This window comes from Humulus lupulus, chromosome 9 (genome assembly GCF_963169125.1).
Source record: "Humulus lupulus chromosome 9, drHumLupu1.1, whole genome shotgun sequence".
Classification (NCBI taxonomy): domain Eukaryota; kingdom Viridiplantae; phylum Streptophyta; class Magnoliopsida; order Rosales; family Cannabaceae; genus Humulus; species Humulus lupulus.
In genome coordinates this window covers 24,310,545-24,323,852 of record NC_084801.1, presented here as the reverse complement: position 1 = coordinate 24,323,852, position 13,308 = coordinate 24,310,545, and the positions used below count along the sequence as shown (strand labels likewise).

Genomic DNA, 13,308 nt, shown 5'->3' with positions numbered 1-13,308 from the left:
CCGACCAGTGGAGTGTTTGGCCGACCAGTGGAGTGTTTTGGCCAACCAGTCTTTCTTCAAGGAGTGAAGTTGGCCGATTAGACAGATCATCATTAAGCAGCGAACTTCCAGTAACTGCTTCGGCTAGAATTAGTCGTACCTACGTGGGAATCTCTCGGATTATCCCAAAGAAGTCACATATTGTTGTATTTTAAATGTTATTATTAATTAAATATTGTGAGAGTAACTCCCGATTATGAGGGATTTCTGTTTGTACGATCCTGAGCTTATAAATACAGAGCTCATGGCATCATTGAGGGGATTCGAATTCTGATTTTCCTAAGAGAGCATTTATATTCTAAGAGAAATATTGTATTCTTTTCATTTACACTTAAGAAACTCAGTTGACAGATTCATATGATCTTGAGTGTAGATCCATAAATCACAACTCTAAGTGGATTAGGCTATTACCAACATATTGAGGCTGAACCACTATAAAAATTATCAGTGTCGTTTTTGCTCTTGAAGGTTTATTGTAGTCTTCACGTCTACTCGTCGTTGGCCAAAATCGTGGTCAACAATTATTTTCTCCTTAATTATGACCACATGTTAGTTTTTATTATAGTTTATAGTTTAATTTTAGTGGTGGAAATTAAAAAATTGCTTTAAGTTTTAAATTAATTATTTTAAGTTATGATTCCTACGACTTAGAAAATAATTATAATTAGATTAGGATAATTATAATTATTTTGGTTAAAACTTATAAAATTTTAATATATGATTAAATTAGTGTATGGTTTTAAGTTTTTAATTAAAATTATGCACATGTGTTATTTGGTGGGTTAAGAGGTATACATGTGGCATAAAAATAAGTCACACAATTTGAATTTTAATAGCTATAGCTGAAATTCCCTATAGTGGTATTAGGTGGAATTTTTGTGAATTTATTTATTAAGTATTAGAGTTAATTTAAAGAACTAAGTAAAGTCTTGTTTAGTCATAGGCGTGTAACACTTAATTAGGAAGGGTTTGTATTTTTTTTTTAAATTTAAAGGCTAGGTGTCACAATAAGCTTGGTAGGTTGGAGATAGTTTAAAGCTTGTTGAAATATTTGAATTTTAAATAGCTTAGTCTTGGGCGTGTGGCATAGTAGTAGGATGGGTATTGACTCATTTTTGAATTTACATAATGAGGTGTCACACTAGGCTTGAATCAAGTGAGTTTGCTGAAGATGGTAGAAACCATTTGAACTAAGGATTTGAATTTAAAATAGCCTTTATGGGTGTGAAGGCTATGTAGAGGAACACGAATGGACTTTGACTCATTTTGAATCAATTGAAGACTGTGTGGCATAATGGGAGATGATGTACCAACAAGGAATTAGCAATATAGGGCTGGCCGAAATTGCCTAAGGGAAGACTAAGTTTGGTTTTTAAAATTTAAATTGAAAAGTATGGAGAAAATCAAGGAAGAGAGTTGGGGTTTGGAGCCTATAAATAGAGCCATTTTCCTCTCACTTTTTCACACACAATCAAAGCATCAAAGCCTCTCTAAATTTTGAAATCCATACCTCCCAAAAGCTCTCATATTTTTGCCCCATAAACACACCATAGCCGAACCACTATAGTCTTTATAGTGCTTGAGAATTCATTTCTTCTTCTATTTTTCTATTAAGCCTCAAACACTATTGTCCTTATAAACTCTATAGCTGAAACACGACCATATCAAGATAGTATACACCCGAAATCTACTCAAGTATTAAAGCTCTTGGTGTTCTTGTTGGAGATAGGCATTAGAGAGAAGGCTCATAATTTCATCTTTTGGTTCTAGGGTGAAGGTATGACTTTATGAGGTTTATAATTTTTGGAAGTATAGTTTTATTATAAGTCTCTAATCTTATTTTTATGTCATATATAAAGGTTTTGGGCGATTCTCTATAGGAAAATCAATCTCTTTTGTTTTCTTCTTCCACACTCAAGGTAAGGATAATTAGGTAGTTGATAAATGAGTTTTAGGCTTGTTTTTGGTCTAGTTTTTAGGAAGGTTTTCATTAGTTTAGGGCTATTTTATCACAGATTTATGCTTGTTTGGTCATGTTTAAGGTTTTTCATGTTAAGATGGTGAAAAGAGATGAGTGAAGTAAAAGTGGGAGAAAATGGATCAATTTTGTAGTAAATCGAGTTGTTTTGGAAGCAAGGAGTCCGAGTTATGCCACTGTGATTAGCGCCCCAGCGCTAGCATAGTAGCGCTACAACACTACTTAGTTATTTTCAAGGCTGTTGTTTTTGTGAATAGCGCTTGTTGACGGTAAGAATTCGTCAATGATTAAAGGTTAGAAAACTCAGATTTTTATACTACAGAAAGCTTAGAATTAGATGGAAAGAACTTGAATCAACCGAAAAACCCGAGCAACAATGGAACAAGGATCATATATCTCTTAAGTGTCTCTCATACAATCAGTTTTCCAACCCCTTAACTTGAGGGGTCGAAACCTATATATAGGTGGGCTCTATTGGCCCCCTGATACAAGTGGGTCTCAGGGGAAGTGTACGTATGCCGGTACAGGGTCAGGGTAGTGGCTTAGGACATAGTGGTGTCTACCCTGACAATGCCGAAGTAGTGGTGCAGGACATCGTACTCTGGACTCTGGCATATTGTCGGGGGTGCCCAGGTAGTGCCTCCACTCTTCGTACAGGTTCGTACCGCCATTACTCATCAGACGCAGATGACAGGGCCACGCCTCTGACCCCTTCATGATCGTACATCCAATATCAGTGCGCGTACTTGGTACCCCAGGATCACATGGCACTTCTCCTTAATATTTCCAAGTGTTCCTCGTACGCATATTGAGGAGGCTCCAAACATGAGAAGTAGTGGGGCTATGCCCTCGCCTAGCGAGGGTGGCCAACGGTGCGAACGCATGCGCCCATGGGTGTGGCACTACAAGAAAAAATGCTTTTAATAACATCGAAAATGTGTTATCAAAACATACGATAACACTTTCTGATGTGTTAAGACCGACTATGTTATCGTAGGTCAGGGTACTTTACGTAACACTTTATCAGTGTTATACAGATGTGTTATTGTACTGTCAACGATAACACAATTTATGTGTTATTTTAATATATAGATAAGTGTTGAATTATGTTATTTATAGTCGATTATATAACACTTTTTTGTGTTATACTACACTTTAGTATAACACTTTTTTTGTTTTATACTACACTTTAGTATAACATTTTTTTTGTGTTATACTACACTTTAGTATAACACTTTTTTTGTGTTATACTACACTTTAGTATAACACATTATTTGCGTTATACTACACTTTAGTATAACACATGTGTTATATTAGATTAGAGAAACATAATCTTTTTTTACTTACACAAAACTAGGAAAACAAATATGAAAGTTGAAGCCAAATAAAGTAACATAAATAGATTTTTATTAATTATTCAAATGTAATTACAATATTTAGTCTACTAGTCTAGGCTTAATAAATCACATTACAACATAATTTATGCCCAATTCAGATTCCTTTATCAGTAAATACAAAACAAGAAATGTATACAAAAATTAGTGAAATACATTCTTCCATTCTAAAGGCCTCAACTACAAATGTTGTCAAGAATTGCTCCAAAGAAATCATCTCAATATACCTGCACATTGTAAAAAAAAAAGTCCTTTTATTATTAAGAACATAAGACTAAAGCTAGTTTCCACCTGTAAGCATATAAAGTTTAAATTAAATTTGTAATAACTCCAAAACTTGACAAAACAGCAAGGTATAGCACGATGTACTACCATACAAAACAATGACTGAAGCAACAAAACATGCAACTTAAAACAAGGCTTGTGAAATGTATCAAGATAACAAATATATCTATAAGAGCAACACAGACAAACATCAACATTTACAAATGGTCAGAGAGAGAGAGAGAGAATGAAGGAAATGACCTATAACAACTGTTATGCTTGCAGTGATCACTACCAAGATACCAAAATGAATTAAAAAAAATCTGAAGCTTGAGAATATGAGATTTTCAGATAACCAATACTAGACTAGTTAGAATCTCACATCCATTACTGGAGGAAGAAACCTAAATAATTAAATAATTAACAAGAAACTAAGATATACCATAAACAACATGACACATGCATTATTTGAAGAAAAAATTGCTCATGAAACATTACCCATGGCTGGCTATAACAACAGGCATATTCATATAACAACAGAAGAAAAAGAAATCCCATACCAGATGCAATATTCATATATTTCATAAAATTATGCATAAAACAATATGAATCTACTTTCTCTAGTATAAGTATAACTGTAATATCACAAAGATATCTTTCAAGTATAGCTGTAACAAATGACTCTGTGCATGAATATTAATGCTTTCTTTAGTTTCTATATCTTGGTTCCCATAGGTATCATGTCCAGCTAGTAGAGAGAAATGTTTGCTCTTCTAATGAGTTAGCCATTTACTTAAAGATTATCTAAGTTAATTATGTTTGATCAGCTAGAAATAGTCTTGTACATTTTTGTGATAGTAGAGTATAAATGTTTTTTTGTTTTATTCAACCTTTTTTAGTTTGTTTGATGAGAAAGGACAATACTTATTATTACAGCTTCTGGATAGTTAAAAGCCTCACCTTCTCTAGTACTAGTCAAGCACAAAATAATGACAGAGTAAAGAAATTTTTGAACTTTTCTATCCTAAAGTTTACAGTATATGAACTAGTTACCCATTGGAATAAAATTAGTGCAAGTAAAATATATCAGAGAGAGCATAGTTACCAATGTCTCTTTTATTCCACAGCTAAACTCTCAACAAAAATTTAAAAGAATAAATGACAAACACGAGATCACTTCACATGAGTATATGTAGAAAGCATAAGCTTAGATATGTAGAAGTACTTAACACATTTGGCCATATTATATATATGTAGTGTAGATCCATCATAACCCAAAATTATCTACCAGTGCTGATAGATAATTATCCAAAAGAGAAAAAGCAACTTTTAAGCTATTGTTTGCAAAGTGTCAATAAGGACAACACAAGGATTCACCATTTGTATCGGCTAAATCCAAAGAATAACAAAGAAAACTAGAGAAAATATATAGAACAATAAAAGATTCAAAAGAGTACAAGCAATACATCAAGTTTCACACATTATCTATTATCTCTCCAAAGCTTATCGCAATAAAACAATAAACAAAGTTTAAATCTGCAAAAGAGCCATAAAACTAGTTTCTTATATACATATATAGACAACAAGCATATTAAAATAATAGTCAGCAGCATAAAAATTACGATAGCAAGCATATAAAGATATAGCAAACATATTAAACTAGTTTCAGCAAGCAAAACAAGCCAATGCAGAATTTGGCACAAATTATTTAATAGATTTAAATAACAGTAGAAAAAACTAAAAAACAGCATAGATAACTATAGAGCCTAATATGCTCCATAGAGCCTATCATTTAACCATATGTATTATGCAAAAGAACAAGAAAAAATCTAACTTGTAAGATGACACATTTAACAACATTAACAAGTCACCCATAATAAAATATTTATAATAGAATAAAACATAAAGAACAATAGAACGAATTGCAACTTTTATTAGGAGACAATAGCTTCAACACAAGGTTTCCTTCAAACCATTGCATGGAGCCTTATAAAGACTAAGCAAAAGGAAAAGAGACAGAGAAAAAAAAAAGGGGGATAAGTCTTCCAAAAATAAGATAGTTACTTAACATACAAATAAGAGCAAAAATAAGACACTTGAAACATATTTATTAAGTGCAGTACAAATAAGAGCAAAAATGAAGGAAGCTATTCTAAAATACTGAGGAAAATTACCTGTTGTTTGAGCCATTCATTGTAAAGTTGTTGCCAACCAAGTTACTGCCAAAAAAAAGATCATCTTGTTACCATCTAAAGATGGAAACGGTTATGATGAAAAATCATGGACCTATTTGAAACTACTACTATTTTCATTATTGGGCTAATGAAACTACAATCCTCAACATTAAAACAAGAACATAGACAAATACATTTTACTAAGCTATACATAGATTGAATTTAGTTCAACAATTCAACTCGTTCACTTGTTCAGAACAATTCACATGAAATAAGATTTTACAATTCTCCTAATTCAAGTAATGAATTTTTAAAAAGGAAAATACAGTAAGATTAACTTTACATCTTACAAATAAAAAATCAGTACATAAGTTATATTGTAGACATCATTAGTTACTAATCATGGATTAAGTTCAGTTCGACATTACATATGATTTTTCAAGAGTATAGGAGTGAGGAAGAGAGCATAAGGATTGCGATCAGGAACCATCTCAGTGAAGATGTTGACATAGTAAAAATGTCATCACAAATCAATAAACTCAAGTTATACATGATCTAAGGATCTGTAATGGATGTGAACAACCATTGAGGAAACAAAAATTCATTATAGAAGTAACAAGAGCAACCCATTAAATGTAACAAATGTATTATTAGAGAGCCCTCAGATCTCATAGCTATATCAGATCATTAACAATATTAACCACAGATTATTTTCAAAGCCCATTTACATCTTCACCCACCTCGTAAGAGATAGAGAGTAGTAGTAGTAGTAGTAGTAGTAGTAGTAGTAGTAGTAGTAGTAGTAGTAGTAGTAGTAGTAGTAGTAGTAGTAGTAAAGAAGGAATGAAAGAGAGATAGATAGATAAATATGATGGTGGTGGTGGTGATAACGAGGCAGCAAAGATGTAAAGGGCAATTATGAAAAACCAAGGAGAATTTGTTTCCAATAATGAGTTTTTCCATCACAGGGTAGAAATACTATTATACATGATATAATGATCACTAGAAGTCAATTGAAAAGATCAGTGAACAATACAATGCAGAAATAAATACGAAAATGAAGTGAAATTTCCTCCCTTAAGTAGGTAGGTTCATATAAAGCTTTCTAGGCTGCATGCCCATCAATTAAAGCAGCAAAAAAACTACTCGTAAACATTTGCCATCATCTATTAAAGAACCCATTAACATACTAAACCAGAACAAAAAAATAAACATTGAGTGAGAAAAATGCAAAGAAAAATGCTCAAACTAGAGCCATAATCATATAGAATGAGTTCAGTTGGAAATTAAATATGATTTTTCAAGAGAATGCGAGTGAGGACGAGAGGAATATCTAGCATTTACTTACTGTTAGAGGAATATCTAGCATTTACCTACTGTTAGAGGAATAGTTCATTAGCTGAGGATGGATTTATGCCCTTATCAATATGGCTCACCTGAATAGCACAGATCAAATGCATATTAAATTATTATTAAGACACTAAACAGTAAACAGATCAGATGCATACCTCTATGCTAACCCTTTGTAGACCTTTCCTGATTTAAATATAACACCTGTTAGGATTGCTATGGTGGATGGTCCAAAAAACAGCTTAGATAAGGTGATATGGACATAGGGATATCTTTCCTGTTACACTTTTTTATGTAAACAGACTTGTTTTGTTTTAGCAAAGTTCTAACCTGCAGTTCCTTCACCAATTACATTTGATTCACAGAGATTGTTTGTTGCAGCATACACTTCCTTGACAGGTACTTTTCAGCAAGCAGGCTCTTTTGTAAGGACATCCCTGAACAGTCATGTGAATTAGACAAAGATAAGTACAAGTATGGCACATGGCATACATCTAGGAAAAAATGGCTTATTGTTTAGTGGTGAAACATTTTAGAGCATAACATGGTTTTTGGATGGGAGATTTGATTTAAAGTATCTTCTATACAGGAAGCATGCAGCAACCAATACCATCATTACAACTCCTATCAGGAAACCAATCAGAATCCATACACCTACATCCATAAAGCAAAGTTTTTATTTCAATTTCCATTTCCATTTCCATACAGAGTATTTGCATAATTATCCAGTCAAAGAGGAATTATCACCTTTTCTAATGCTATTCTTCTTACTATGCTTTATGTCTTCCCTTTCTTTTTTTAGCTATGCTACAATAAATCAAAATAAATAAAAGTTCAAAGTTAGTAGTCTAATAGGCTTGTATCAAAGGACTCTCTAGATCCTGGTGACAGATTTTTTTAGCTATAAAAATAAAGTAAATGTCCTCAAACAAGTTCAAAAATATTGGACGCAATGCTATGCAACAATTTGAAAACCAAAGAAGTGCAGCCCAACAGCAGGTATGAAGAAGCACCACGTGACCTCTGTTTATGTCACATCTAACTATGAAGAGACCTTTTAAAAGCGTCAGCAATCAGCGTGTTTTTTTATTTTATATGCACGAGTACCAAAAGAAACAAGATTGAGAAAGCTGTACATTGGGACAAACAATTCAAAGAAAAGACAGTTGAGAAAGAAACAGAAAACTACACAAAAAATTGACAGAAAATAAAATCTTATACTTTATTAAAATGTTGATAATCATCATTAGAAATATTAAAAGTAATAGAGACACTACTAAAGATACGAAAGACAAGATAAAAAGCAGCTCTGGCTTCGCCAGGCTTCCCTTCCTTCCTTTTTTCAATCTCTCGAACCTAAAAGATGCAATATCATTAGAAGGACGGAATGGATAATAGAAACAGTTCATTTAATCCCAAAAAAAATTTAAAAGTGTACCTTAATTTAAATTCTAAGCTCAAATATATACTAACCTTCCATTTAAACCTATCATCCAACATGCTTTTCTGAGCATCTGTTAGCTTCCCAACATACCTCCATATATCCTCACCTAATGGGGAAAAAAGGTCATTAATAGTTAACAATAAAATATTAAAATTAAACAGATAAAATCTAATTGCATTCACTGTAAACAACAACTAATACAATGCAACTTACAAAATAAATTACAAACTAAGAAAACTTAACCCCACAAAACAAGCGGAAAGAAAATGGGATGTCTCAAAGGAACAATAAATAAAAATTCAAAATCTTAAACAAGTTAGAAAATACTTTAAAATCTTGAAATCACGACATACCAAGAATCTTATATCCAGTGGCAAGAGTATTCAAAGCAGCTTTTCTAATTTCACCATATCTTTTTGCTGTCAAGCTTGCAACAATTTGCAAGGATTTTAACTGCCCACTAATCTGTCAAGAGAATAGATGTTAGCGTCCTCTATTTCAATTGCAGCGGGTGGGGAGGGTGGAGACAACACACAAACAAATTTTACCTTAGCTCCATGATTATCTACTATATACCCAACAAGGTCGGCACATTCTATTCGTGTACGGTTATTTTTCGAACGCAAACCCTCCAAAATATAAGGGAAGCTTTTTGCAGCAGAATATGTCTGCACAATTTGTTTGGTTAGCTCTCGTATTTTTTCCCGTAATTTCTCAATGTTATGGCCCATCTGCATGAAAATACAGAGTCAACAATTTCAGTGATGGGGATAAAACCTACTTTACTATCCAGTGTGAAAAAACACACACACACACACAAAATAAAAATACATCACAGTATTTGTCAATGTTCGTGCTAAAATTGTAAGAACCTTCTCTATCAAACATGGAAAAAATATGGCTGCTTCTGACTCAGTCAAAGAGTGTCCCTCATTCCTCAAGGTGTCCAAAAGTTCATGAAGAAATTCCAGCACCTGTTGTTCAAAGCAGAACTAGATATTAAGGAAATGCATCCTGAGAGAGGAAAAAAATCAAAGATCTGTAAAAACTTGAAAAAAAAAGTAAATAAACTATACCTTCAACAAACATGTTGTGTTTGATTTACAGAATTGTAAAACAAACCACCTCAGTAGTATATCCAGAACTTCAACTATTTCCTTGCCAATCGATGGGAGTGCCTGCAATAAAATCCAGAATATACTGTAAAAAATGTGCACTAATATACAAATGAAATGAACCAGTGATGCACTCAAAAACCTTTTGCAGCATCTCAAGCCCATCAATTTGCTTCTTAAAATCTATGCTTAGAAGCCGTCTATGCAAATCCTCTCTGAAGTACTTCATCAAATCATTCTACATAAACATGTATGTTAAATAAATTCTGCATTAAATTAGATACACAATAAACAAATCTAAGAAACTACTATATCCACAACCTCAAGGTCTTGAATTTGTTCTATCCGTGGATCTTCAAACTTAATACTCCTTACTACCAATATTTCCCTATCCTCCTGCAGATAAGTAAAGTCCAAATGAGTACTTGTCAATATATTCAAAAGTAAGAGACATTCAAAAATTGCTTGCTTAAGTTGTACCTTATTGGAATCTTTAACATTTAGTAAAGCATGCGATTGAACTGCTATATCTTGAACGGACATAATTGATTCTGACCTCAAAGCCTTCGTACCAACAGTTCTCTTTAAAAAATCATTAACCGAAAAAAATTAAAAAATAAAATAATAATAATCTCCTTACAAAATTATAAGTTATAAAAGAACTAGAAGTAAGCATTTAAGGAAACATACAGAAGATGCTACTTTGCTTCCATGCTTCAAAACACCATTAGAAGTGGATTTACCCACTTTCGAAAGGGTCTTGGATGCAGGGGCCGAAATTGTTTTGGCAGATTCAAAAGATTCTGGAAAAAAATAATTATTATTGGTATAAATCGCCAAAACAAAATATAAGCAAGAGACCCAAGTACCCAACAGCCTTACCTTGAAAATTACCATAATGCTTCAAACGTCATGAACAAGAGCTAAAGCTGGTCCCTGAACATCCCTAACAAGCTTCTCAACCTGAAATAATACATTCAAACAATGTGTTCATGCACTAACTGACCAATGAGTCAAAATAGTACCAAAAGTTACTAGTGCACTTACAGTTTCTTGTGTACAAACTCTCAAGATTTCATCAAAACACTACAATGGCTTGGCCGCACACAGGGAAGAGGAGAAGAGCTGGCCTCCGGTGATGTCATTCGCCTTTGGTGTCGTGTGAGGGTTTCGGCCCGCGTGGTCGAATCTTCGACGGGCTCTGAAGATCCCTAGCCAGCGCGTGTAGGGGAAGGTAGCGGTCGGTCTCCACAAAGACAAAGGTGAGAGAGAAAGAGTGAAGGAAAGAGGTCTGGTGGGAGAAAGAGATCCGAAAGAGAGGAGAGAGAATGATGAGGAAAAAGGAGAAGGAATTGAAGGAAATGAATTGGCCCCAAATGAAATGAAAAAAAAGCTAAGTGGCGGGATGGTTTTATTATTACCGCCTTTTTTTCATAAAGTGCCTACTTTAGCATAACACTTTTTATTAGTATTATATTCATGTGTTATGGAAATGGGTATTTGGTGTAGTGCGGGACCCGTGAGAAGCGGCGGGGATGGCCCCTCGCATAGCGAGGCTAGCCTAGGCTGATCACATGGCGGCTGGGTGCGATGCCTCGCGTAGACGCGGTGCGCGGGAGGCTCACCTTGACCCTCGCATAGCGAGGGTGATGCCTCGGGGTACCCATGTCTGGGCACTTGGGCACGCAGGGGATGCTTACCTTGACCCTCGCACAGTGAGGGTGATGTCTCGGGGTACCCATGGTCGGGTACTAGGGTGCGCGCGGGAGGCTTACCTTGACCCTCGCATAGCGAGGGTGATGCCTCGGGGTACCCATGTCTGGGTACTTGGGTGTGCGCAGGGGACTCGCACGGCGCGGCACAAGGCAGCCTCGCATAGCGAGACATAGGGTAGCCTTGCATGGCGAGTCCCTCACATGACAACCCTTGAAGACTTATGCTCGGATGCTTGTGTCTATGTATCTAGAAACTTTAGCTTATCACCCTGGTGTGGGCACATTGGACCTTGGAAAGCCTTCGAGAATGGACACCATTTCCAATATTTCTTAGGATATTACTCGATATTTACACTTGCCTCTGAGTCTATAAGTAGACTTTTAAGTGTGCTTGTAGACTGTTTCTTTTTCTCTTGTTTGATGTGCACGGCCAACTTCAGTGGACTCAACCTTGAAGTGCTACCCAATGTCGCTTGAAGAAACACAAGGTGGGTCTTGTAGTTGTGTTTCTTTATAGTGTCCAAAGAAACACAAAGACCATCTAACTCTTGAGGGATCCATGAATATCCCTAAGATTGCATAAGAGCCAATCATTCTCAATCGCGGATCCCAAGGCTACTCATACCCTTGATCTCCACCATTCATATGGACTTGAATCCAATGGCTTGAGGGCCTTGACCTTCCTTATAAATACCCCAAGGCTTGGAGCCATTTCTCCACACCAAAACTTGCCTAGCTTAGTGGTATTCCCTCTAAGCATCTTCCAAGAGCTCCAAGGTTCTATTCCCCATAGAAGCATTATTGAGGTAATTTTCGTTCCATTTCAATTATTCATCCATCTTTTTTTTATTATTATTATTTTTTCTGATTCTTTTGCTCTTTTTTTTACTAGCATTGTGGTGACGCTATGCATTCTTTCGCTCCAACGGTCTTGCCCTTGCATATCGCTCAACCAACCCTACGCCTCCACAAGTCTATCCTTGCACACCTTCAGCTTCACATATATACCTCCAGGTATGCCTCCTTCCACTTTTTTTTTTCTCTCTTTTTTTTATATTGACTATGCGGGGGTAGAATTAATGGTTGCACGACACTCATTCTTCAGAGATTGTCATCCTTTTCGTATGGCCTTTCCAGTACATGTGCATAGGCCCTTTTCTTATACCCCTCACACTCATGTTGTAGACATAGGGTCACCCTTATGCATTTACGCCCTCGATTCTTAGCTGGTCCATGGAGTCTAGGCGATGTTCCGAAGGTCTGTCCAACATAGAATTCATTGAGTTGTCATCCTCCGACTCGGAGGCCGACGTACGTGGATCCTCTAACCGTGGGGGTGTGCGGATGCTCTACCTCTGGAGACTGTCTTACCTTAGATAGAAAGCATGCAACCTGGAGAGGGAACTAAAATCCAACACCAGGGATGCGGGTTCAGGTTTTTCTCCCCAACATGCGACATACATTTCCAAGCTACAATCAATCCTCCAGGATTGTCTTCCTGAAATTGCTTGCCTAGAAGAAAACTTACCCCCTGAGCCTTTTTTCTTTCGTCGTGACGAGTCTCCCAGCAATAGGGATCCCTCCTCTGAAAGCGGTAGATGCGAATTGGTTGAACCGGAGTTCCTTTCCATGATCCCACCCATCCTTCCTCCCTTGCCCCCGGTCTTACATCCTAGGGTCAAGCAAAGCACCGGTAGATATAGGACATGTGGGGGGTCCTCCAGGACCCTTGGAAAGTCTGTGGCTCATAAACTCCCTATCTCTGCCCAGGTACCTGAGATGCCGAAGTGAACCTCTGACTCTTGCGAAGAGATGGGCAGGTCCAACATCACCAT

General features: G+C 35.8%; 1 protein-coding gene across 1 annotated transcript; it reads right to left on the bottom strand.

Moving 5' to 3' along the window:
* Positions 1-9,597: 9,597 nt before the first annotated feature.
* On the bottom strand, positions 9,598-10,875 carry LOC133799527 (protein MOR1-like). The gene is made up of 6 exons (XM_062237536.1): positions 10,641-10,875; positions 10,449-10,561; positions 10,080-10,340; positions 9,901-9,996; positions 9,731-9,821; positions 9,598-9,617 (listed from the first exon to the last, which is right to left on the bottom strand). Exons 3-6 carry the CDS (start codon positions 10,299-10,301, stop codon positions 9,598-9,600), a joined length of 429 nt encoding a protein of 142 aa, XP_062093520.1. The 5' UTR covers positions 10,302-10,340; positions 10,449-10,561; positions 10,641-10,875.
* Positions 10,876-13,308: the final 2,433 nt, after the last annotated feature.

Excerpts from the sequence above, each read along its gene's own strand:
- LOC133799527 (XM_062237536.1), bottom strand. The coding sequence starts at position 10,301 with ATGTCCGTTCAAGATATAGCAGTTCAATCGCATGCTTTACTAAATGTT. Across the intron at positions 9,822-9,900 it reads GGCTTGAGATGCTGCAAAAG|GCACTCCCATCGATTGGCAA; the intron begins GTTTTTGAGTGC and ends ATTTTATTGCAG. Across the intron at positions 9,618-9,730 it reads CTGTAAATCAAACACAACAT|GTGCTGGAATTTCTTCATGA; the intron begins GTTTGTTGAAGG and ends TTTGAACAACAG.